Source organism: Phodopus roborovskii, unplaced genomic scaffold, assembly GCF_943737965.1.
Source record: "Phodopus roborovskii unplaced genomic scaffold, PHOROB, whole genome shotgun sequence".
In the NCBI taxonomy this organism is placed as follows: domain Eukaryota; kingdom Metazoa; phylum Chordata; class Mammalia; order Rodentia; family Cricetidae; genus Phodopus; species Phodopus roborovskii.
In genome coordinates, this window is record NW_026126550.1 from 2,902,075 (window position 1) to 2,929,665 (window position 27,591).

The window sequence follows — 27,591 nt, forward strand, 5'->3', positions numbered from 1 at the left end:
GAGAACATGCACATTGAACTCATTCATTAGTCCTCAGCCAGCGACCCTGAGACAGCAACAAAGACCTGTGAGTGGCCACGGCAGGGGAGTGCAGAGGGAACAGGAATGTGTGGAAGACAGAGGCCCTTAAATTCTGACTCAGATGATCCCCAAGTGAGGGTCAGGTCTGGGGAAACGGCTGATGGCTTTGTACTTCAGATGCTTTGGGGCCTCTCAGAGGACAGAAGGCCAGAGGCTCTGCTGGGGCTCTAAGCTCAGGGGAGACAGCAAAGTTGGAGTGGACACAAGGGAGCTGGGGTCAGAGGTGTCTGTGGGCATGAGGACAGAAGGTCCTGACACACTGCCCTAGCAAGCCATGAAAAAGCAGGTGAAGACTGAGGAAGAGGCCAGGTTATGAGGGGAAAAGCCTGGGGCTCAAGAGAATCAGGTCCCGTATCTCATCATCTGGAAAGATGCTCCATGAGGCATCCATAACTGTAGCTCCACTCACTCAAGGTCTTGGGTGATAGTAATAGTGTCAGACAGGATCAGCACTGGAAAGAAAAGCCTATCTCCCCAGAGTGAGCAAAGGCCCAACACCCCGTATGAAACTCAGCTGTGGGCTCCCTGTGCTGTTGAAACTGGCTACGAGTAGGAATGCTCTCCCACAGAAAATTCCTCTTAGGGTCTGGTTCTTCCCTCGCCAGGAGTCCAGTTGTATGTCACATCATCAAGTGAGCTGGGTCCCCGGAGCCAGTGACCACTGCCAGGCAGTCTGACTAGAACTGATCAGAGAAAAGGACCCCATACATTTGGGCTGTGTGCTGGCTGATTTTATGTCAACAACCCAAGCTAGTCATCCGAAAAGAGAAAACATCAGTTGACAAAGGCCTCCAAAAGATCAGGCTGCAAGCAAGTCCATAAGGCATTTTCCTAATTAGTGACTGATGGGGAAAGGTCCAGTCCACTGTGTGTGGAACCATTCCTGGGCTGGAGGTTCTGGGTTCTATATGAAAGCAGGCTGAGCAAGCCAGGGAGGCAAGCCAATGAGCAGGACCACACCATGGTCTCTGCATCAGCTCCTACCTCCAGATTTCTGCCCTCACTAATTTTGAGATGAACTGTTAAATGTAATGTGAGTGAAATAAGCCTTCTCCTCCTCCAGCTGTTTTTGGCGTTTTATCACAGCCATATGTATGTCAGGCTATTGAGTGAAAAGCAGGTCTCTGACACTTAAAGGAAGGGCTGTGAAACTAGCATCTTGCTTGATCATTTACCTCTTTCCAGACACATTTCTGGTACACGCAGATGAGAACTTCAGCTACATTATGCAGAATGAAAAACACAGGAACAGCCTGAAAGCAAACAAAATAACAAGCATGAAAATACCTTCTCCCATCTTTCAGCTACTTGACTTTTGTTTAAAAACAGGATGTATGGGAGCATGCAATATTTAGTCTCTGGAGCAAAGACTTTTTTTGCTGAAGTGTTCTTCATTTTTCCTCCAAGGTTTTCTTATTTATTCTCTATGAGTACTTTCTCCATGTGCTTGTGTACCATGTGCATGCAATGCCGATGGAGGCCAGAAGAGGGCATCAGATTCACTGGAAGACACTACGTGGGTGCTAAGAACTGAACCTGGGTCCTGCCAGAGCAGCAAGTGCTCGTAACCATTGAGCTGTCTCTCTAGCCCTTGAAGTGTTAATTTTGGTGGGGTGTATGTCCAGGCTTCTCTCCTACAGGTTTTTCACCCACAGTCGTAAGCACCTCCTGTGTATCAGGCACCATGCCAGTTGCAGGGCACAAATCCCATGAGCATGGTGGACACACTATGGAGAGCCTGTCCCCAGCACACAGCAGCTCAGGAAAGTTTTGTCTCACATATTGAGGCAACAACCGTGAGGCAAAGCGAGCTAACTAGGAATGGCTTTTGAAACCCCAAAGCCCACCCACCCCAATGACACACTTCCTCCAACAAGGCCACACCTCTTAGTCCTTCCCAAACAGTTACACCAGATGGAGACGAATCATTCAAACATACAAGCCTATAGGGACCGTTCTCATTCAGACCACAGTCAAGAAAGTGGAACCAGCTTACTAACTCTTTAAGGCCCACCCTACTGACCATTTCCTTTAGCAAAAGATCCACTTTCTAAAGGTTCTAGGGCCTTCAAATATAGAAAAATGTCCCACAGAAAACACTGATCCTGCACACATGCATGGCCTTTGGTCAATCTACACAGGTATACATAACCCTAGACTAGCTTCTTTTTTTATTACTATTATTACATCTTAGTTATTTCTGTGCATATAGGGAGTAGGTGAGTGTGGGCACATGGTATGCATGTAGAAGTCAAGGGACAGCTTGGAGGCATCAATTCTCTTTTTCTACCAAGTGGATCGCAGGGATTGAACTTAGGTTCTCAGCCTTATCAAACACGCATGTTTACCTGCTGAGTCATCTCACTGGCTCCCTGGGTTAGCTTCTTAATTTCTGTAAAACAATGGCAGTCCTGTTTCTTCTCTTTGGGTGAGTTTTAAATATGCAGATACATCCTTAATGTATTATACAAAATAACTGCACTTAGGCAGGCCCTCTCTGCAGAAAGCAACCTTGAGATGCTTGTTTTTCAAGACTGTATCTTAACACTATAGCCCAAGCTAGCTCGTAATTCACTATGTGTCCCAGAATGACCTTAAATTCTTGGCAATCCTCCTGCCTCAGACTCCTAAATGTTAGAATTTACAGGTATGAGCCACTATACCTGGAAATTTGTTTATTTGTTTGTTCGTTTTATGGATACCACACTGTTTTCCACAGCAGCCATACTATTCATTTCTGGTTTTTGACAGTACCGCCAAAGCACATACATTTCAACACGTCCTTACCAGCACTTGTGGTCTGATCACAGTAACCCTGATGGAAATGAAGTGGTGTTACCAGTAGTTAATATCTGCATTTTCCTTTTTTACAAATTATACTTAACATTTGTGGATGTTTTCCCTGCATATATATCTGTGGACAAGTGTGTGCCTGGTCCCTGCAGAGAACAAATGTCTATGGAGGGCTCAGCTACACATGGGACTTCCCTCATGTCTCCTCTGCACAAAACTTGGGCACCATCACTGAAGAAAGAGTCAGAGGCCAGTGAAGACTGGATCAAGAGGGCATCTTCTGAACATGACAGGACCACTGCACTCATGACCCCACAGCAGCTGCAGCTGACTACACAAGATAAGACAGCCAACACTGCAGTGTGGAGGCAGAAGTGGCTCACCTGTAGCTAAGGTGCTAGTGAGAGCAGATGGCTTCTAGTAGGATATGGGCTCTGGGGGACTGACCACAACCTCATGAATAGCCAACACCCATGAGTACATGAGCAGCACTAATTAAATGACTTAGAAGGTCTTTTTTTTTTTTTTCATTTTACATGTATAGATATTTTGCCTACATGTGTGTCTATGTACCATGAGAAGGTCACAACAGGGCATCAGATCCCCCAGGAAGTAGCATTATAGCTAGCTATAAGACATCATGTGAATGCGGGAAATCACACCTATGAGCTCTGCAAGAGCAGCCAGTATGCTTAACAACTGAGCTAACTCTCCAACCCCTTGGTGAATTAAAAAAAAAAAAAAAAAAGTAAAATTAAATTTAAAAAGACATGAAGCTGAAGAGGCTTGGACTCTGGTTCTAGGAGGAGTTGGAGGAGTAAACATGGTCTAAATACTTTGTATACATTTATGAAACTCTTAAGGATTTAATAAAATTACTATTTTTTTAAAGAAAGAATTGGGTATAGAGCTTACAGGTAGAGTGCTTGCTTAGCATGTGCAAAGTCATGGGTTCAGTCTTCAGCACCAAAGAAAGAAGGGTGGGAAAGGGGGAGGAAGTGAAGAAGGAAGAGGCATGAGGCCCATCTCTACTGGGCTATGAAACATGCTAAGGCAGCCTCCATTCTATATGACACTTACATGATTAACCTTTGTGGGTACAAATTCCTTTGTGTGGCGACAAACAATGAAAGGGGATTCTATTCTGCTCAGTAAGGAACTTGCTCCCTATGGGTTTAATTAACCATGTTTTTCTCCAGTCTATTTCCATCGCCTGTCCACTTATGACATGCTGAGTGACAACTATGCTTACAGAAGCCAGGAACATTGACAAACAATTAGAAGGACCAAGTTCAAAGATATGGGCAAAACACAAAAACCAACCCAAGACCAGGTATGAAACATGCCTGTACTTGCAGCACTGGGGAGGTAGGGACGGTCAATCCTCCGCTACAGTGGAGTTCTATGCCAGCCCGGGCCACATGACACATTGCTACCAAAAAGGGGAAAGGAAGGAGGGAAGGAGGGAAGGAAAGAGAGAAAGAGGGAAAGAAGAAGGAGAAGGGAAGGAGAGGTGGAATCCAATCCAGTCCTATTGAGCTACCCGATCTGCATTTGTAGTCTCTCTAGCTGCTCACCTTGGTCTTACCTACTCAGGAAAATATGCAGTGTGCTCTAATCAGGTAGCCAACACCAGTCCACTATTTACATATTTAAAATCAAAATAAACATATGTCCTAATCCCTTGGCACTCAGGCTTTGAGGCAATTCTGTCTTGCTGAGACTTTTGGCCAGGATTTAGAATGAAAGTAATAATTGCTTATCAGAGTTACACTGTCCAAAGACTGCTTTCAGGGCATGAGAGCCACCATCACTGTAACCTCATCCATTGTAGAAAAGCTGACAGGCAGGCCTGAATCATTCTGTGCAAAGAGGACAGGAAGTCCAACATAAATCCATAAGTCATCAAGATTGGCAACAGGAATGCCTCACACATCTTCACAACACACACTCAGCAGCTGTTCCTCTGGACATGTGTCTCTCTTTGGCCACACCCCTTTAATTTCCTCAGGGTCAGAAACCATGTCATCTATGTCTTTAAGAACACAGTACATCTAAATGCCTACATGCTGAATAGCTATGAAATAACCCTCCCAGGGTTGGGGATATAGCTGGGTTGGTGGAATGCCCGCCTAGTAAGTACTACACTAGAATGTGAGTCAATGCTCTACTCCCCCAAGACCTGCTGTGAACCAAAAGTCAACTCAACTCCACAATGTACTTAGGGCTTACGGAGCATAAGATCCTGTGTCAACCCCAGGACAGCATAAGCCAGATACGTCACTGCATCTCTGCCATCCTAGACAGGAGAATCACAAGTTCAAAGTCATCCTCAGCTACAGTTTTAGGACAGCCTGGGTCAGATGAAATCACTCCTCAAAACAAATAACAATGACAACAAAGAACATGCAAATGCTCTCTTCTCTTCTAACCTCGACATGTCAGTCAACTTCAGTGTGATGTGGGAAACACACGAAAACTCCCTACATGGCCCAGCGAAGCTTGTTTGGCTCCCAGGTGCTGTACAACACAGAGCTTCAAGACTTTGTCAGATCAAGAAGGTCTTCCTGAAGCACAGCTAGTCAAGGGTCTTGTATATCAATACACCCATGATGTTAACTGCCCTTACCCCCAGTTCTTCAGATTCATTAACTGACAGTTTGGCACCAGAATAGTGAGGAATGCTTTCCATCCAACACAAACTGAGTTCCCGGTGTTTATCCACCTAGGAATGGCTATGCAGCAATGTAAAAACAAAGAACTGAAAAGATGTTTGGTTGAATTATGTCACTAAAAAACAATACCAAATGTCTCCTGCTCATTGTCCTCCAGCTCCCAAAGGACATAGGGGGTTGGGGTGCTTTTTCTAACATTTGAATTGAGCAGCGACCCCAATCTAAGTGAAGCCTGGGACTCGATAGAGTCATTAGGAACCAGTCTCTGGGGTGATATTTTGCTTGTGCTATAACAAATAAAGCTTGCCTGAAGATCAGAGTATGGCTAGTTAGCCATAGAGGACAGGGAGTGGTGGCCACACCTTTAATCCCAGAACTTGGAAGGTGGAGACAGAAGTAATATGGTTAGGCAGAGAGAGGAATATAGGGCAGGAAGACACAGAAGTTCTTGGCATTCAGTCTGAGGATTCCTAGGGACAGCACCAGTTTGAGGTTTCATGGAAACAGAATCTTGTCCCCTTTGTTCTGGGGATTCAGTAGAGGTAAGAACTAGTGGCTGGCTGCTCCATTTCTCTGATCTGTCAGAATTTACCCCTATATCTGACTAATTAGAATTTGTAACACAACTCTCCTTAGGAACTGTGAGGTGAGACTGAGGTTAGTGACACCAGAGAGAAGGGGGTGACACTGGGATAGTTATGTTGTATAAGTGAAAGACAAAGAGACAAACCGGATTTTCTGGGTATGTCACTCCAGTTCCCTTGCAGGCCTGAAGTGGGTGTCTATCTTATGACTTACTTTCATGGAGAGTGCTCTTCCCTGTTACTTAGACTAGAGTGAGCTTTCTAACAAACTAAACAGTTCCATGTGGCCAGGCTAGACTTTCTAACAAACTAAAACAGTTCTATGTGGCCAGGCTTTGTGGCACACACTTGTAATCACAGCTACCGCTCAATTGACTAAGGACAAAGAATTGTAAGTTAAAGCTAGAATGGGCTACAGAGGAAGACGGTTTTTTAAAAAAGAAAAGTCCAGGCTAGAGAGCTGGCTCAGTGGTTAAGAGCACTGATTCTTCTAGAGGTCCATGGTTCAATCCCCACATGGCACCTTACACTTGCCTGCAACTCCAGCTCCAGGGAATCTGACACCCCCACAGACACACATCAGGTAAAACAACAATATGCACATTAAAAATCATTTAATAATTTTAAAGCTTTAACTTTGAAGACTCCCCATGGAAGGCCTCACCCCTCCTGGGATGGAGAAAGGAAATGGGATGGAGGTTGGTGGGGGGAACAGGGGAGGACAGGAGGTTGTGGGAACTGGGAGTGACATATAAAACAAGCTTGTTTCAAATTTAAATTTAAAAAATTAGTTAAAACAAAATTTTAAAGCTTTTCTAAAAAACAAAAAGTCTATATGCACTAGTTCTTAAAGAGACAAATTTGAAAAAGACAAAATATAACAAACCATTAGAGCTGCCAATATTTGGGGACTAAAGGCAGGTTTTTACATCTGTTTCTTCCTCCATCAACGACTAGTATTTGCCTCATCCCTCACTTGTCCAGTGATTATCATTCACATAAAGGAGTGTTGCAGAGATGGCACATGCATGAGTTGAGTTCAGATTCCCAGAAGCTACCTAAAAGCTAGGTGTGAACATGCATACCTCTAACCTAAAAGCCAGTGTGAAGGTGCACATGTCTAACTTAAGAGCCAGGTATGAAAATGCACATCTGTAACCTAAGAGCCAGGTGTGACGATGCACATCTGTAAACTAAAAGCCAGGTGTGAAGGTGAACATCTGTAACCCCAGTGCTAGAGGGAGTGGCGATAAGCTGATCCCAGGGTCTCACTACCTAGCTAGTATAGTTGAATCTGTGAGATACCTTGAGGTGGGGTGGGGTAGTGAGAGGGAGGGAGTGTGTGTGTGTGTGTGTGTGTGTGTGTGTGTGTGTGTGTGTGTAGTGGAGTATGATAGAAGATTTTTTCACTGGTAAAATGGTCCAGGGGATGCTGAGTGCAGCTGGGAACACAAGTATGGCACAAAATGGACTAGTTCCTGGGGTACTGGTAAAGTTAGTTGTTCATTCTGTCTTCCTATTTTCTTATTCATCAGCCCAGCCCCTCCAGGACTGAGCTCCTCAAATGTGTGGTTTCTGAAAAACAGAGATGCCTCCCAATCCAGAACTCCACATCCCAGAGATAACATGAAGCATGTTTTCTGCTTTTGTTAATTGAAGGTAACTAGAAAATATGGGAGGGCCAGCTTGTCTCACAAGGTAGAGATGGGCAAAGAGAGAAGCATTAGCAACAATTGTGAAGTCTGACCCAGTTAGGCCTCACCTGAGCAGCTTTGACATGGAGGCCTCAGCACTGTGCCTGAATGCAATTATCCTTGGAAGCAGAGAGTTCAGACTAAGCCTTTCCCTGCTACTGAGGAGTTGGAACTGGGTGTTATAGGATATTCTTGTACACTGTGAAGATGTGTCTCTACTAAAGCACCTTCTTACTGGCTTAATAAAGAGTTGAATGACCAATGGCTAGGCAGGAAAAGATAGGTTTGCCTATTAAGTGTCCTCTCAGAAGGGCTGACATCTGCAGGCTTGGTCTCTGAGTAGCAGTACTAATTTAGCAAAGCCTGGAAACTTTAGGTAGCAAGACCTCTAGTAGGTTCTTGGGGCAGGCCTTTGAAAGTCATTCCTGGCCCTCTTTGTTCTATCTTGCTGTTTCCCAACTGCCATGGTGTGAACAGCTCAGCCACATCCTCCATTGTCATGGTGTTCAACCTTACCACAGGCCCAAAACCTAAGAGGCTGGGACATTCTGAAACAATGAGACAAAGTGTGTTTCCTTAAGTTGTTCCCTTGGGTATTTTGATCACAGCTCCCCTATTCTCTCATCTAGTTTTACCTGCAAGCCCAAATGGTGCCAGGTGCAACAAATTAGAACACAAAGGACAAAGGGGTTATGTGTCCTCGTCATGGCCGTTGCCATGTCTTCCCCCCTCCCCCACCACACACACACATTCTAATACTTACCAGTCTGGACAAAGCTCTGGACCCTGCATAGATTATACCCACGAACAGCACTGAAGCAGGAAGCCATGCCAAAAAATTAGATCTGAAAAGAGGGGAGAAATTATAATGCTTTGGCTACTTCATGTTTGAAAAGATCTAGCTGGATCTAGCTTCAACTCATTCCACCAAGGTTGTGTATACATCCTTGGGGGACCTGTTAAGTGAGATGTGCTCTTTACTCACTGAGACATCTACTTAGCATCCAGGAGCACCCCCAAAACTGAACATGGTACTGTTGCATGCTCAGGGAGAGGAAACAGCTGATTTTATTCAATGATGGTAATTTTCAAGTATACCAATAAATTTTTTAAAGACTGTTCACATAAAAAGTTTCAAACAGCTTCACAGAATCACAACATGGACAAAAATCTAGAAAAAAAGGTTTTTATAGAAACCTGGGGTCTTTAACAGGGTAGTATTCTGGCTTCTTCAAATGTTAATCTGGAATTCTGGAGTAGCCTTAGGATACACTTGTATGGCTCAGGTTGGTCATACTAGGATCAGTTTGTTTGTTTGCTTGTTTTCACTAGAGTCTAGAATCTTGTTTTCCCCCAAAATAAATAAATAATCTGGGAGTGGTGGCTCACACCTTTAACACTTGAGAGGTGGAGGAAGGTGGGTCTTTGTGAGTTTAAGGCCAGCCTGGTCTACACAACAAGTTCCAGGATAGCCAGGACTATATCATGAGGTCCTATCTCAAAAACAAAAACAAAAATAAGAGATGAGAATTGAACATATAATACACTTGCTTCCTCTCACTGGAGTTGTAAGTGAAGCCTCACTACTACTTGAGGGTCCCAGAGTCAGTGTCACATGAATAAACATAACTGAAACTATCTGAGCAATAGACAACATAATCACCCAAAGCATTCAACCACCACCAATGTGTCTGCAAACTCACAAGAAGTCTTCCCTATTACTGTGCAGGACAGGCAGTCAATCAAAGATGAGACCTCAACCTAGCATACCAATGTCCCAGGCTCCATGATGGCCTCTAAATCTTACTGACTGTATCAGTTGCAATGCTGACAGCAACCAACTTATAAAACTCTAGGACTCGCTGTGAACAGTGACCTCACAGTTTAATCAGGCACTATGTTAAATGTTTTCCATGCTTTAAAAAAATATGTATGTATGTATGTATGTATGTATGTATGTATGTATGTATATGTATATGTATATGTATATGTATATGTATAGACTTTTGTGTGTCGGCATATATGTGTAGAACCCACAGACGCCAGAAGAGGGCAGGAGATCTCCCAAGACTGGAGTTACAGAGAGCTGTGAGCTAACATTCGGGTACTGGGAATCTAATTGAGGTTTGGACCAGTAGCAGTGAACCTAACCACTGAGCCATCTTTCCAGCCCCATGCTACATTAAAAAAAAAAAAAAAAAAAAAAAAAAAAAAAAAATTCCACACAGTAGGGGCTAGGGAGATGGCTCAGTTAGCAAGGTACATGATATACAAACATGAGGATCTGGGTAACATCCCCAGTACCCATGTAAAATGTGGGTGTGGTGATACACCCCTGTAATCCCAGCAGTGGCGTGATAAAAGAATCTTTGGAGCTTAATAGTCAGCCTGGCTGAATCTGAGGGCTCCAGATTCAGTAAAAAACATGTCTCAAAAATTAAAAGTAGACAGCCAGGATTTCTGAATCTTCTTCGAATCCCCCATGACAGCGCCCCTTACCAGCAGGAAGTAGTTTGGAAAGAACAACGCCCAAATTCCCAAATATTGTCTATAAATGTTTGTTTTCATTTAAATGGACTTGGTTATATAAAATAAATAAAAAAATTAAAAGTAGACAGTGATTGAAGAAGGCACCCAAAGTCAATCTCTGGCCTGTGTACACATGTGCACATGAATATACACATGTATACACACAAATAAAAAAAATCCACACAACAATCTCATGATAAAAATATCTGACCTAACAATAGTTAAGATTGTTAACCAAACACTTTTTCAACTTTATGACAAAGGGAGAGCATTCCCAAATGCCCACTCTGCTTTCGACTTTCAATACAGTACTCAATCCATTACATAGTAAACCATAGGAAAGTTCTCCCCCTCTTACAGACACTGAAAGGTGTAGGGAGTACAGCTTAGAATAAGCACTGGATAAACCAGGACTGTCAATCACATGAACCTATTTTCTCCAACGGAAGGAAATAAATGATGCCTAGTCACCTGGAATGCCAGGGTAAAAAGTGGTCAATCAACCTGCTGATGTTTTGCTATTCTGTGATCCAGCCTCCTTGAATCCCCCAGTATCCTAAGTATTGTTCAGGCCCTAATCCTGAGCTTAGTCTCTCAGTGAACAGAGCACATCCCTATTAAAGAGACCCCATGCTCTTTGCACCCTCCACTAATAAAATCTATCCTTACACCTATCACAGATCCTTCTCTAGGCCCCAGCCCTGAGCTCTGTTTATCAGCAAATAGAAATCTTTCTTATTGTAAAAGCCACAGGTCACAGTTCTACTATGCTTAAATGTGTAAGGCTCAGGCCCTGGAGTGTACTTGGTTGTTTGACTCTTTGGGGTCCTGCCACCTAGCTCCCAAATAAATCACACATGGAGGCTTATTCTTTCTTATGAATGCATGGTCTTGGCTTGGCTTGTTTCCAGCCAGCTTTTCTTAAATTATCCCATTGACTTTATGCCTCTGGGCTTTTAGCTTTCTCTATTTCTGTTTCTTTCTTTACTTCTTACTCTGTGTCTGGTTGTGTGGCTGTCCCTTCTTTTCTCACTCCTTGTTTCCTTCTTTTTTTTTCTCCCATTTATTCTCTCTGCCTGCCAGTCCCACCTATCCTTTCTTCTGCCTTGCTATTGGCCATTCAGCTCTTTATTAGACCAATCAGGTGTTTTAGATACAGAGAAAGTAACACAGCTTCACAGAGATAAACAAATGCAACAAATCTTTGCATCATTAAACAAATGCTCCACAGCATAAACAAATGTTAACACATCTTGAAATAATATTCAACAACACTGGAGGCCTTGACCCAGAACCCACAAAGATGGCACTGTCAGCCAGGCAGTAGTGGAGCACACCTTTCATCCTAGCACTGAGGAGGCAGAGGCAGGTGGATCACTGTGAGTTCCAGGTCAGCCTGATCTACAGAGCAAGTGCTAGGACAGCCAGGGCTACACAAAGAAACCCCATCTTGAAAAACAAAAAAACAAACAAACAAAAAACAAGCAAACAAACAAAACAGGCACTGTCCCAAGTTCTCAGTCTTATCTCTTCCTGGTTCATTTTCCTGCCAGTGGCAGTACCTGCAAGAACTCCTGCTGGGTCAATGCAGACAAGCTTTCTCACCTGGGAAGTGAGTTGACATGAAAGAGCTCTGATGTTACAGCACAGACACCATGCACCCTGTTCCACCTTCTTCTATGCCTCCAGCCTGGCACCCAGACAGCCTGACAGTGGCTGCCACTATCAACTTCCTGTCATCCACTAAGGTCTAAGAGGCTCCTTCCTCTGGCATTTTTGCTCTGGTTCTCCTCTTCCACACCTCCTCTTCTTCCACCTGTCCCTGGTGCTGGGGCTTGAATTCTTCCCAGTCCACCTCTTTCTTTTTGTCCACGGTGTTAATGATAACTCGAGTCCTGGTAATCTGTCTCAATGTCTTGGATAGCCTGTCCTATTCACATTTCAGTAATATCCAACAGTGTAAGATGGGCTCTGTGCTAGATGATTTTCTAAGTGCTTTGAGCATTCAGGACAGGCTAGACAAACCTCCAATGTGCTCAAGGTTCAGTTTACGTATATAAAATGCTTTGTTTGCTTTTGTTTTTATTTTGAGACAGGGTCTCATGTAGCCTAGGTTAGCCTTGAACTTACTATTTAGCCAAGACTGGCTTTGAATTCCTGATCCTTCTACATCTATTTATCAAACATCAGGGTTATAGGTATTCACCACCATGCTTTGTTTGCATTTTCTACTTACAAAGCAATACAGAAATAGTGTTCTTGAGAACAACAGAGCCTTTCTTGGAGAGTTAGAGCTCTGGAAAATTCAATGTCCATTATGGTAGTTTGAATTAAGAATGGTACCCACAGCCTCATATAATATTTGAATGCTTATTTGAAAGGATTAGGAGGTATGGCTTTGTTGGGATAGATATGGCTTTTTTGGAAAAAGTATGTCACTGAGGGTGGGTTTTGAGGTTTCAAAAGCCCATGCCAGCTCCGGATGTGGATGTGAAACTTTTGATGCTTCTCCAGCACTATGTCTGCATGCATGCTGCCATGCTTATTGCCATGATGACAATGGACTAAACCTCTGATACTGTAAGCCAGCCCCAATTAAATGCTTTCTTTTATAAGAGTTACTGTGGTCATGGTGTCTCTTCACAGCAATAAAACACTGACTAAGACAGCCACAAATAGCTTTCTGGTTCTTGTCTCGAAAAATCAAAGAATAAAAGAAAGCCAGACAACCTACAGAATGGTAAAAGATCTTTAGCAACCCATCTGACAGAGGACTAATCTCTAAAATTTACAAAGAACTCAAGAAACTAGACATCAAAAGACCAATAACCCAATTTTAAAAACAGAGCTAAACAGAGAACTCTCAACAGAGGAAGAGAATTCTTAAATGGCCAATAAACACTGAAGGAAATGCTCAACATCCTTAGCCATCAGGGAAATGCAAATAAAACAACCCTGAGATACCATCTTACACCTGACAGAATGGCCAAGATTGATGATAGCTTATGCTGGAGAGGATGTGGAGAAAGAGGAACACTCCTCCATTGATGGTGGGAGTGCAAACTTGTACAGCCATTTTGGAGACTAGTATGGCTGTTTCTCAGAAAATTGGGAATCAGTCTAGCTCAAGATCCAGCAATACCACTTTGGGGCAAATATCCAGAGGGTGCACACTCACACCACAGGATATTTGCTCAACTATGTTCATAGCAACATTATTTGTAATAGCCAGAACCTGAAAACAAGCTAGATATCCCTCAACCAAGGAATAGATAAGGAAAATGTAGTACATTTTCACAATTCAGTACTACTTAGCAGTAAAAAACAATGAAATCTTGAAATGTGTAGGCAAATGGATGGAACTAGAAGAAACCACCCTTAGTGAGGTAACCCAGTCACAGAAAGACAAGTATATGTACTCACTCATAAGTGGATATTAGGCATAAAGTGAAGGACAAACAGCCTACAAGCCACAACCCCAGAAAAGCTAGGTAAAAAAGAAGTCTCTTAAGAGAGACATACGTGAATCCACCTAGGAAAGGGACAAAGCCAGATCTCCTGAGTAAATTGGGAGGAGGGGGGGAAATGAGAGAAGGGAAGAGGGAAGGGGAGTAGGGGGAAATGTATAGCTTGATAAAACAAGTAAAAAAAATTTTTAAGAAAAAAAAATAAATAAAAGGAAGCCAGCGAGTTGAGAATGAAGTTCAGTTCCCACTCACTCATCTGGCCTCAAAGGTACCTGCCATACACTCCCATAGACACACACACACACACACACACACACACACACACACACACTTTCTCATATCCCACCAGGTCCCACTGCTTCAGCCCCAAATAAACACACAGATGCTATATTAATTATAAAGCTGTTGGCCGATGGCTAGGGCTTCATATTGGCTAGCTCTGTCTTAATTATTAACCCATAACTACTAATCTATGTATTTCTACATGGCCTTATCTTACCGGAGAACATCTGGCACATCCTATCTTCCTGGTCTCTACATGGTATCCCCCCGGCAGGCTCTCTCTGCCTACCTTTCCCAGAATTCTCCTTGTCTCTTAGTCCTGCCTATCTTCCTGCCTCTATTGGATAGTGCTTATTTATCAACCAATAAGAAACATTTATGCAGGAGGACATCCCCCATCACACACACACACACACACACACACACACACACACACGTAAAAATTAAAATAAAAAATAGTGAAACTCATGAACCACAAAGGATCATTTAGACAGAAATTTATTATAGATTTGTGGGTAGGAGCTTAAGGAGTTCCGGAAGAAGAACAAGAGGGAGAAGGAGAGTGCTCCTGTATAACAGGAGGGGTCCCAGAAACAGGGTTCCTTTCAAGCTGCTAGTCTGGGGGGGGGTTAAAAGGGCTTACAGCAGAAACTAGAGTGGGGTCTTGGGGAAGCGTGAGAGTGAGCCATTAGTCCAGGTGGCCCAACCACGTAGGAATGTGGGAGCCTTCTCTCACTTTCAGTCACACAATCACTAAGACCTCTCATTAGATGTGCTTATCTAGAAGTGTGCTGGCTAATTTTAGGTTAACTTGACACAGGCTAGAGTCATCTGAGAGGAAGGAACCCCAGTTGACAAAATGGGGATGGCCCAGCCCATGGTGGACGGTGCCATGCCCAGTCTGGAGGTCCTGGGTTCTATAAGACAGCAGGCTGAGCAAGCAATGGGGAGCAAGTCAATAAGCAGCGATGCTCCACAAGCCTCTGCCTCCAGGTTCCTGCCCTGCTTGAGTTCCTGCCCTGACTTCCTTCAGTGATGAACTATGTGGAAACATAAGCTAACCTTTCCTCCCAACTTGCTTTTGCAAAGAAGCAGGGACCAAAACCCTCTCTGACATTCCCAGAACGGCTGCTTTGGGATGGGGGCCCCACCTGACCAGTTCCTATCTCCTGTTCTCTGTCCACTCACACAGATGGCACTGACTCTGGTCATATTTCTACTGAACAGCTGATAAGGTGAGAATCTGAAGTCACCTTTCAATCACATCTCTGCACTATGCCCACACACCCACAGTGTGGGAGACAAGGCTACAGACAGGTAAGCTGCAAGTGAAAGAGCTAACCAGAACATCTTCTCCATTAGCACAGCCCTGCCTGCAACAACAGATGTCTACATTCCCAACCAAAAGGCAGGTGACTAGAGAGGAGAGCATGCCATCCCCACCCTCATGGGCCAAGAGATACTATAAACTGTGGCCATTCCCCTAGGAAAAGGCTTTCCCACTTCTGATTTGTCATGCTATGCTTACAAAGATCAAAAGCAAGAGAACACAAACCCACAGCCAGCCATGTGCCAGAAGTCCAGGACTTAAGCCACAAGCAGAGCAGAGCGCTGATGAGAAAGAAGCCGGTGCTTAAGGCGTGTCAGCAGCTGGCTTGGCTGCAGCAACCCCAGACTTAGGAATGTAAGGTAAGTAAAGTCCCAGACCTCTGCACTTGAGTCCCTCTTAAAATAAACAAAGCAAACTCCTGCTGAGTTACAGACTCCAAGAAATGAGAGTATCTGTAACTGCTCATTGTGGAAGTGAGGGAAAGAAAACCCTAGGGAATGTCTTATGTGCCAATCCCTGCTCTGAAATACAAAGACAACTTTAACCAGATACAGAAAAGACTCCTGAGAAATGTGGCAGGGAGGCTGGGTGAGCCTTTTGCTCCAAACATCTGGGCCAGAACTCAGGCCCAGGACATTGTGGCTTATACTGACCTGCCATCTCACTTGAAGCTCATGAGACAGTGGTTGCTCCTGAGCCAAAAGGGGTGCAGGCATTTTTCTCCCAACTTCAGATGCCTTCAGAGGTTGTGTAACTGGCCTGACATGGATGAAGACATTTGAAGGGGGTGCCCCTCCCATTAGCTATCAGATTCCCCCAGGACACTAGAATTACCCAGAAGTCTCAAGCTGGAAAAACAGAATGCCTGGGCCAACCAGAGAAGAAACTTGTCTACCAGAAGGAGATGTACAGTCTATCAGATGACCTACAGAAGACACATGGATAGATCAATGGTGGGCAGGGCCACACATTGCCAGGACTGCTTTGGCATACATAACTGTCTCTGAAGTTAAACTGTCACCTCACTTTAGGATCCAGAAGAAAATTGTGGGGGTGAGGGGACATCAATGGACTTCTTTGTCCCTCCCCCCAGTATGATCAAGGTGAGTAGATCTTCTATTTCTACTTTTCACTATTAAGTTAGCTATTTTAATTGCTTTATTGAGGGCAGATGCTAAACACGGCTTATTGGAGCACAGGCTGTGGCCTAAATCTGGAACAGTTGGCTGTCGGGATTCCTTCACCTCATTCTAACATTAAGAAAAACACTGTAGACTTAGTGTGGTACACACCTATTGTTGGTAAACTGAGAACCACGCACATTCCAGAACCAGATGCTCACCCAGCCCACCTTCAGCCACTCAGTGCCAGAAGCCACTTCATCACTAGTGACCAAATGTGACATATTTCCACTGTTGCCATGAGTCTAGCGCCCTTTATAAAGCCTGCACCTTCACAGCACGCCCTCTCTTTCCCATCCTCTCTCAGAGGTGGCCTTTCACACCCAATAAATATCTTTTATGAGGTCTATCATGTGTTGTGATCTTTGCAGCATTCCTTAGCCCTCCAATCACCCAGAGGCAGAGGCAACAGATCTCTGTGAGTTGAAGGTCAGCCTGGTCTACACAAGTTCTAAGCTAGCTAGGGCTGCACAGCAAGTTCAGGGCCAGCCAGGACTACACAGTAAGACCCTGTCACAAAAACCAGAAAACAAAAGAAAGACACTGCAATTACAATCCAGGACATGCCCAATATGGGTTAGATCTGGAAGGTGTCCTCCCAGTCTCCAAATGTCACATATATTAACATTTCAACAATAATTGGATCCTGTTGCACATACTGTCTCATAATCTGCTTAATTTCATAATTTCCCATGGCAAAAAGCTACACCCAATTTACTTATGACTGATTTAATGACCTCTGACTTGCATTAATAATATTTAAACAATGCCAACTGGCAATGGTGGCACACACCTTCAATCCCATTGCTGGGGAGGCAGAGGCACGAGGATCTCTGTGAATTTTAGACCTATAGAGGACCTATGGTTGCACATTTAAGTCAGTCTTGCATTTTTTACTATCCTAATGCTATATGAGTATTTTTGAATATACTGTTTTCTCACATGTGTGATTTTATAATACTCAGGATAGATTCCCAGAAGTGCTGTTCAAAGATGTAGGCCCAGAAGTTTGACTGGTTACAAAATCACTCTGTAGAGGGGTTACCCTGACCCAGCCTCCTTTAAAGGCCTAACACTGACTCTAAGAGCCAAAAGCCTGAACACCAGAAATAGAGGCGGCTCCTTCTCCCACTTTGATTTCATCATCTGGCGGCTTTAATTTTTTTCTTTACCTCATTCATCCATAAAGGAAATAAAATGGAGTTAAAGTCTCTGGTGGCCCTGACAGGTTCTTGGGTTCCTCTGGGGACTGCTGAGCCAGTGCACACGTTCATGTGGACATAGGCATGCATACAGATGTTGTACATGTGGGTGGGGGAGCAACTCCTGGCTGGAAGGATTGCAAGTGCTATCACGCTGTAGGATCTCTTGCCAAGGGGTCTGGTTTAGGAACTGTACTGATCTGCCGTGCCCCTGAACTGACTGAGGAGCCCACATACTGCATCTCACTTGAACCCTACGTCTATTTCCCATTTGCTTGCCTCCTACCACCACTAAGAACTGTGGGGAGTTAAGGAAAGTCTATTGGCGTACATCATAAAACTGTTTACTTTGAGATGAAGCCTAATTAAATTAAATCACCTTTTTTTTTTTTTTTGTAAATCATTTGTTATGGGTGTTTGGAGGACTCCTCAAACAGAATTGACCAAAATCCTGTTTTCTGCTGACATCTAGTGGACCTTAAAAAAATAGCTTACAAACACAAAAGTAAGAGAACAGGTTCATAGGTTGACCACTGACTGACACTGGCATTGCCTAAAATCCTAACACCCTATCACTATAAAGTCAACCCTTGTTTTATAAGCAAAAGGACCTCAGCGTATTTTTTCCTATTTTGTGTGTGTATCTATGTGTACATGTTTGTGTGTGCATACATGTGTGCATGTGCGTGCCAGAGGTCAACCCCAGATATTTTCCTGCACCTTTATATTTTTGTTGCGGCAGGGTCTCTCACTAAAGCCAGACAGCACTGATTCTGCTAGGCTGGCTGACCAGTGAGTTCTACTCTGTCTCTGCCACCCTACCCCTGCCAGTATTAGGTTTACAGGTAAGCACTTCATTGTGTTTTTAGTTCACTAATTAGGGCGAAGGTAAGATTTAATAAGCCACTTTTCTAGATTAGATCAGCATCATATGCACAACATGAATTGTGACATAATAGAGTCAGGAATAATTAATGAAAATAATGGTTTGAAAGAGAGCAAGGAGAGTTATGTGGGAGAGTTTGGAGGGAGGAAAGAAAAGAGAGAAATGATATTATATTAAATATATTAAATTATAATCTCTAAAACTTAAGGAATTAACTTTTAAATAAAAAATAATTAAAAATTGAAAATGCCATGAGTTGTTTTCCATGCACACTCTCTGCTTTCTGCTTGTGAAACAAGGTGTGAGCTCCCAGCTATTACTGTGCCAGGCCTCTATGTAGCCATCATGGACCTTAGTCTTCTGGAACTGTAAACCCGAAATAAATCCTTCCTTCTATAGGTCACTTTGGTCCTGGTGATTTGTTGCAACAATAAAACATTAACTAATACATTGGTTCTATTCTTAACTGTTCTGTAAATAGAAAACAAATTAATCAAAACTCCCAAGACTATTTAAAGCTGCTCCAGTAAATTCTCTGTGAGGATCCTTAGGCGTAAAGCAAAGGCAAATTCATATGGTTGTAAGACAATAAATAATGACGAAAGATTGATACTTGGGTTCAAGCTTCAAACTGAAGATCAAAAAAAGCAAAGCAGGCAGTCACCAGCTCTTACTCTACCTCAGCTGAAAAGGCTGATTCAGTCTCCATGAGTCCTTACCAAGCCTCTGACTGCTGCCTCTCCTTAGTGTGGCTGGAGAATCCTGAGACTTCAGTGTCTTCCTATCTTCAATGTGACTGGAGAATGAATGCCTGATACTGACAACTCAAGACCCTGCTCCTACCTTTCATACTCTCTAGTGCTGGGATCAAAGGCATGTGATCCCAGGTGCTGAGATCATCTTTGTGTGAGTTGTTTCTCTTTAAGACTGGATCAATCTTGTATAGATTTGGGTGGCCTTGAACTCAGACCTGTCTACCTCTTAATCCTGAGTCCTAGGGTTAAAGGTGTGTACCACCACCTCCTAGCTTCTGGCTGCTGGGATTAAAGGAGTGTAACACCACTGCCTGATCTCTATAGTGTGAGGCTGGCTTTGCTTTCTGAATCCTCAGGCAAGCTTTAATAAATCAAAAATAATATATCACCACATATGGTATTGTAACTGTGTACCTCTAACAATTTCATATCATATTAAAGGTTTATCTCATTATAAAATCACTGAATCTCAAGGTTGGAAAAGAACTAAGAGACCAAACAACTCAAGCATACATTCAAGTTTCCGGTTACATTATAATACATATTGAAAGCAATCACGAGTCTGTTACAAAGAGGCTGTTATACCTTAAACTGCTGTTGAGCTCTACCCAGCCAAGTTTCCATGACACATGAAGCAAAAGTCCACCGATGAGTGTCTGCCACCTGGGAAGAACAAATGTCCAGAAGAGTTACCCAGGCCTACAGAGTTCAATGCCAGGACAGGCCTTTTAATGGCCGCTAGTACATACCTCCAACCCTTCTACACCTCTCTTCTCCCATTTTCCCAGCTATCCTCTCATTCCTCAGACATTTTCCCATCTCTATTCCTTTGAGTCCAGCTCTCCAGTAAGTGCTGATATTCTTACTCGCCTCTTCTCCTTCTAGACATTCCCTGAACCTCATCCATAGCCATAGACATGGATGACTTCCAGATCCCTGTTCTCAACTAGATACTTCTACCCTGAAAGTCCACAGACTCCCAATCAGGTTCCATGCAACATGCTATCTTAGACATGCCACAATGCTGGTCATCATCCTACTGCCTTTAATCAGCCAGCTGAGATGTCACCTCAACCCTTCTTCCTAGCCCTTCCTCATACTTCACGTCCCTCGTCTACTTGGCAAAATCTTCACAATTGTATTTATCATCATAACAGCATTCACATCCAAAGCCACTTCTTGTACCCATCCTCAGCGTCCTATAATGACTCCTGAGGGTTGTCCCCCAACATTCATTCTCTACCTTGTAGCAGATTTTTTTCTAAGCTGCTAATTAAATCATGTCACTTTCTTGTTTTAAAAATGGTTTATTCTTCCTCAGCTCTCAGCCCCTTCACAGTTACATACACCCTAGGGTCATGAAGCACCCTAGAGGAACAGAGCTCTTATCAATACAGTTAGGGACAGCTCTCTCCTCCACTGTACAAAGCACATCAAAATGCCAAACGAGCAGGGCATGGTAGGACATCCCTGAAATTCCAATACTTGGAAGACTGAATAATGGCTCTGTGGCTAAGAGTAATCCCTTCTTTCCAGAAGGCCCACGGTCATACCCCAGCACCAATGTTGTGCAACTCATGTCTGCCTGTAACTCCAGTCCCAGGAGACCCAACAGTCTCCTTAATCACTGCACCCACTTACAAAAAAATCACTGCACACACTTTTAAAAAAGTTCAAAGGTGTCTCCTGGAGACGAAAGAGAGGTGACAATTCCAAGGATTCTCTTGAGTAATGTTTCTTATCTTTATTCTGGGGCTCAAGTAATATTCAGCTTTCTAGTGGTACTACAAGTGCAGCGAATTCCCATTGATCCCTTTAAAGTGCACTGATAAAGGAGCCACTGTTTGTGAAGCCGCTAAAGTGTCTATAAGATCGGTGGTGGGTCCACGGCTCCCTCATCCCTCATGCAGCTAACCTCTTCCTGACGGTGTTTAGTGCTATCCCTTCTATTTTCCACTGACACCATTATCGTGGCCATGTCATATCCATGTCCAGGGGTCACATCTGACAGCAATCTGACCTCTTAGGACAATCTCAATGTTTAGTTTATCCACTTTTATATTCTAGACGACTCGTTCATACATTTTAAGAGCCTATTTTTTAGTCACAAATGACATGAGACACCTCACCTCAGAAATGGCTATGTGCTATGATATTATACTGAGATCACCTGGCCTCCAGAACAAAGTCCCTCATGTGTGACTCAAAGCCCTCTTGACTTGGGCCAGGCTCTCCCCAGGAGAAGTTCTATCTCCCTGCCTTGAGGATTCCCAAGGCACACAGCCTGCAACCTCCAAATGTGCTAGGCCATTTTCCACTTCTTGGAATTTGTGGGTACTACCCCATTATCCATGATAACCCTCCATTTCCTCATGCACTAGGAGACAACTGGTGAGTAGTAAGAACTACTGTTTCCCTGCCCCGCCAAGAACAGAACAACCAGTCCATGCCATGAGTCAGACTGATCTAGAGCAGAGGTCTGAACCTGGTCAGTTCTTCCCAGAGACGTAGTAGTTTCTCTGTGTACCCTGGTTCTACTGAAACTCACTCTGTAGACCAGCCCACAGAGCTCCATCTGCCTTTGCCTCTGCCTCTGCCTCTGCCTCCTGAGTGCTGGGATTAAAGGCCTGTGCCATCACCTCCAGGCTTGCATATGTGTGTGTGTGTGTGTGTGTGTGTGTGTGTGTGTGTGTGTGCACCAAAGGGGACCAACCAGAAGAAGGCATCAGGTTCCCTGGATCTGAAGCTACAAACAGTCTTAAGTTGCCTGATATGGTACTGGGAGCTAAATTCTAGTCCTTGAAAGCCAGCTTCTCTAGCCCTATTATTTATATCCAAAAAAAAAAAAAAAAAGTACTAAAATAGGATCCCAGGTACTGGGAAGGCTGAGGCAAGAAGATCACAAGTTCAAAGCCTGCCTGGACTACAGAGTGAGTTTAAAGCCAGCCTGAGTAACTTAGCAAAGCTTTGTCTTAAAAAGGAAATTTTAAGGGCTGGTGATACAGCTAGGTAGTAGAGAACATTTCTAGCTTGTGTGGATCCTAGGCCCAATCCCCTGTACCAAAAACAGCACACACCAAATTAATAAGAAAACTGCTACAATCTCAGTAAACATAAGTGGGTAAAAGGCACAAATAGAAAACTCACTGAAAACAAATAATAAACACAAGGAAACTATCTGACCTTATGAATATATTAAATTATGAACAAAAATGTTATTTGTTAATGGTAGTTGGAGAAAGGAAAAATATGAATCATAGTTTGGATGTGGTATTATAGAAATTTTCATATGTATGTAGGGTTAAAGGTAAACTGGGGTGGAGAGATTGCTCAGTGGTTAGGAGCACTAGCTATTTTCCTGGGGTTCAATTCCCAGAACCGACATGGCAGCTCTCAATGGGCTCTAACTCTAGGTCCAAGAGATCCGATGCCTTCTTCGAACTCTGAGGGGCAACAAGTATATACATAGTATATACACATACATATATTCATTCACATAAATCTTAAAAAAAAGAAATTGGTAAAATATTCTCAAAAATGATTTATTGCCAAGAATAGTGACCCACATCTTTAATATCAGCACTTGAGAGGCAGTGGCAGGCAAACTGTGTGAGTTTGTGCTAGCATGTTCTACATAGTGAGTTCTAGGACAGCAAGCCAGAACTAGGTAGAGAGACTCTGTCTCAAATAAATAATAAAGAAAAATAAAGCTAAAGAAGTTCTTTTATCAAGTTTCTTAGGTGGAAATATCCAAGAAGTCATTCCTAGTTTGATAGGCTCAAATACAAAAATGTCTGAGGTTTTATGCTTCCTAAGTGGGACAAGTCACTTCTTGTTAAGTCAGGGATTGGTATCTGAGTTGCTCTTATGAAGCGATCACAGAACTTTTGCACAGCTTAGTCTCCGGACATACCTAGCAAACCAGGACGTTTCCATATGGCTGAGAACTGCTTAGGTAATGGTTCCTTCAAACACCTCTAGATAAGAAGTTCTGGTATGTGGAAACTGACTTGCTAAAGGTGTCTTCTGTGTAACAATAAAGAGGCTTTTGCAGAGCACAAGGTCATCAGTCCATCAAAGGGTGATTCCCCTGTAGCAGCTTCTGCTGCTAATAAACCATTAAAGATGCTGGAGTGACCCAAGTACACAGGGTATCTACAAAGTCTACTAACAAATGGATAAACTATAGTGTCTCTAGCTGCGGAAGAGCTAGATAGAGTCAGGAAAGCCTCATTCCTCTCTCCTGAACCCCCAAACCACACCTGCTCAGAGTTCCATGTTTGCACCAGACACCCAAGTTCCTACCTAAGTGCTCAGGTTTTGACCATACTTAGGCCCAAAGCCAGCTTGTGGCAAACAGATCTCACCTACAATCTATAAAACTTTCCTGCCTTGGCTCGGGTGCACAACTTCTCTGGCTTCATTCTCTAAGGCCAATGAACCTGACCTGGAATTGCTTTGCTCAATATACCCGTGTTATACTTCAATTTGGCTTGATCTGGCTTATTTTGGGGGAGGAGGGCATAAAACCTATTACTACGTAGTTCCTAAAACTGTTCCAACGAACACTTTAAGACATTATTTGGACATTTCCTACAAATGCATATGAAGGTAGTTAAAGATATTTGTCCTGGGAGCTAGAGAGATGGCTTAGTGGTAAAGGGCACATGCTGCTCTTGCAGAGAACTAGAATTCAATTCCCAGCATCATGTCAGGTGGCTTACAACCACCTGTAACTCCAGCTACAATGCCCTCTTCTGGCCTCCGTGGGCACTTCATTCATTGTCATATACACATATATACACACACATACACATTTTAAAAAATGAGATCTGTGGGGAAAAAAGAGGTACTCACCCTTGGAATAATGTAGGGTAGGTAAATTTCAGGACAGACAGAACATACTGAAAAACAAATACCAGATTAATGGACATTTTGAATGAAAGAGAATTGAAAAAGCATATAAAAATATTCCTATTGAAGAAATCTGAGTATTCTTTGTAAAGGCTTTTATCCCCAACACCCCCCCCCCAAGTCACAAATGCACAAAAAGAATGGCATTCCAAGTTATACTGAAGAGACCAGCTGGGGTACATTTATATTTTTTGTTTTATTATTGTTTGTTTTTCTTGAAACAGGATCTTGTCTGTAGCCCAGCCTGGCCTAGAACTTGCTATGTAACCCAGGATCCACGTAAACCTTTGGCCTTGGCCTCCTAAGTACTGGAATTACAGGTAAATGCTACCATATACTGATTTAATTTGTTGTGTATAATTTGTTGATATAATGTATGTATGTGTGCATGTTCATATGTGTGATTGTGGGCACAGGCATAGCACATGTGTGGAGGTCAGAGGACAACCTCAGAGTGTTATTCTGCCTTCCACCTCATGTAGATAGGTCTCTTACTATTCACCTTGGCATATGCCAGGCTAACTGATCATGAACTACTTCCCTATGCTGCTTCTCGCTAAAGGAGTATAGTCACTCCTTTATAACAGGTTTTTTAGGTGGGATCTAGGAACCTTACCCGACCATCTCTCCAGCCTTTCTATTAAGTCTTTTAATCAGATTTCTAGACCTTCATAATTGAGGAATTGTATTTTGTCTTTGGAGATACCTTTTTTTTTTTTTATTATGAGCACTTTAAATTTACTTATTGTCTAAAGTCATTAAATACTTCAGGAAAGGATTCTGTTAATTCTCCACAAGACCTTTAAAAAACAAAAACAAACAAACAAACAAAAAGCAAACACAGCTAAGCAAGGCACACACCTTCAATTCTGGTGCTCATAAGGCAGAGGCATGTGGATCTCTGTAAAGTCGAGGCCAGCCTGGGCTTCCAGGCCAGCTGAAGATACATAGTGAGACCCTGTCTCAAAAGAAAGAGGAGGGTTAGGAAAAGGAAATGAGGAGAGAGAAAGGGAGGGAAAGAGGGAGGGAGGGGGGAGAAAGAAAAGAAGAACGGGTAGAATTAAATAAACAAAACAGTATATTGAGGAAGTTCACAGAAGTATCCTTCCAGCCTACCCAAAAATCCCTGAATAAACTCCTGAATGTTAGTATTATGGGTCAGTTCCTATGAATCGTTTCCACTTCCATCATTCAGTGTGTCCCAGCCTGCCTTTCCTAAAGCTTCTATTCTGAACGGGAGAAAGGATGAAGTGAGACCTGTGTATGTCCTGGAGCACCCACAATCTTAGTTATGATAGCAAATATTTACTCCATGTACTGCGTGCTGCAAACTAAGGGAGCTGCAAGATGCTGAAGCTCAGGTATGGGGGTTGGGCCAATGGCAGAGCATGTGTCTTAACATATGTGAAGCCCTGGGTTCCATCCCTAGTACCACAAAATAAACAAAATGTTGGAGCTCTAGCCTAACTTCTGTTCAAGAGGCAGAGGCAGAAGGATCTCTGAGTTTGAGGTCAGCCTGGTCTACATAGTGAAATTCCAGGTCAGCCAGGGCTACAAAGGAAAACCTTGTCTTGAAAAACCAAAAAAAAAAAAAAAAAAAAAAAAAGGAAAGAGAGAAAAGACACCTATTGGGTGTATTGAGTAGTAAAGAGGCTACCTCAGTTAGATTCCCAGCATTCACACTGATGGTTGGCACACCTTGCACTCCATCTCTAGGAGCTTCAGTGCCTCCTCAGACACCTGTGTTCACATGCATGTATCACACGCATATACATGTAACTAAAAATAAAATAAGTATTTTTAAGAAGAAATCTATTACAAATTGAATGTTAACTCTAAAAATGTCTATGAGCTAGGTGGCTAGGTGTAGTGGCACTTGACTATAATCCCAGCACTCAGGATGCAGAAGATTCCAAACCAGCCTTGATTACACAGCAGGGTCCTCTCTTGGGAGTGGGGTGGGGTGAGATGGTTCATCAAGTAAAGGCACTTACCACCAAACCTAATGACCTAAATCAATCTAACCTGACTCCTTGCAAGATGTCCTCTGACCTCCACACGTGCCCCATGCAAAGTACACCCTTGCACATACACACACTAAATAAATAAACAAACAGATAAATAGATAAACAAAGGCTCAGAAGTTAAAAACACTGGCTACTCTTCCAGAGGATCTAAACACTGGCTCACAACCATCTGTAAACTCCAGCTCTTGAGAATCTAATACCATCTGGGCTCTGCAAACACTGCAACACATGCTGTGTGACATGCCTGCAAGCAAAACAACCATACGCATAAAATAAAAAGTATTAATAATAATAGCTGAGCGAAGTGATCATAGACCTTGGGAGGCAGAGGCAGAGGCAGAAAGACCCACTAAACTCAAAGCAACTTCTGCCTTTCAAAGTTTTAAAACCTTGGACATAGTGGAAATGCTTCGAATCGGCATAAAGACTAAATTAATCAATCAGTGTGGTAAGGGTTGATAAATTAATCTTTTCCTCTGCTTCTGGAACTTTGGTTCCTGGGCAGAAGGCTGTTGGGGATGGGGCAGAATGTGTTGACTCCTTCGACTCTTCTGTGTGTGTATATATGTATTTATTTACTTGAGACAGGGTTTCAAGTATCCCAAGGTGGCCTTATACTCTTCCTGCCTCCACCTTCCAAGAGCTGGCTGTGTAAGTGCTGGGGATGGAGCCCTAGGATTTGTGCACGCAGAGCCTCATCATCCTCTTGAAAATAGCCCTCCGGTCCAAGAAACTTAGTTCCGGGCAAGTGGACTCAGTGGTTTCCTCATGGTCCCCACCCGGAACCAGCCAGCCCGGGCCAGCTTCCATGACGTGGCCCGCATGGCTCGCAGCCGCAACTGTCTGCACGCTGACCTTGTTCGTAAGGTGAGAAGCCAGGTAGCAGGTGCAAAAGGTGAGAGCTAGCAGGGACCGTCTTCTTTTCATCTATCAGGTTCTCTGCTTCTCAGGAGCAGCCACAGTCCTGAGCCCACCCAGCCGCCTCTGGCTCCTCCGGCTGCCACGAGACTCCTGTCCGCCAATCAGCAAGCAACTCGCCTAGGCTCCAGCCTCCTTAAAGGGACAGCTCCAGCTAGGTACCCTCAGCTTCGCAGCTAGCCTGAAGACATCTCAGTTGCAAGACTTGGGTCCTCTCTGGCTACAGGTGGTAGAAAATGATGGACAAGAAAGTAACCTCATTACAGAAGACAT

General features: G+C 43.4%; 1 protein-coding gene across 3 annotated transcripts in view; it reads right to left on the bottom strand.

The window, feature by feature from the left end:
* Positions 1-27,348, bottom strand: part of Tmem241 (transmembrane protein 241) — a 96,113-nt gene extending 68,765 nt beyond the window's left edge. For all 3 annotated transcript variants that reach the window (XM_051201219.1, XM_051201217.1, XM_051201218.1), the window contains exons 1-5: positions 27,256-27,348; positions 24,317-24,363; positions 20,045-20,122; positions 8,591-8,672; positions 1,257-1,334 (exon numbers count right to left, since the gene is read on the bottom strand). In XM_051201219.1, coding sequence (XP_051057176.1) covers positions 1,257-1,334; positions 8,591-8,672; positions 20,045-20,122; positions 24,317-24,363; positions 27,256-27,327 — 357 coding nt within the window. In that variant the 5' untranslated portion in view covers positions 27,328-27,348. The remainder of the gene's footprint in view (positions 1-1,256; positions 1,335-8,590; positions 8,673-20,044; positions 20,123-24,316; positions 24,364-27,255) is intronic.
* Positions 27,349-27,591: the final 243 nt, after the last annotated feature.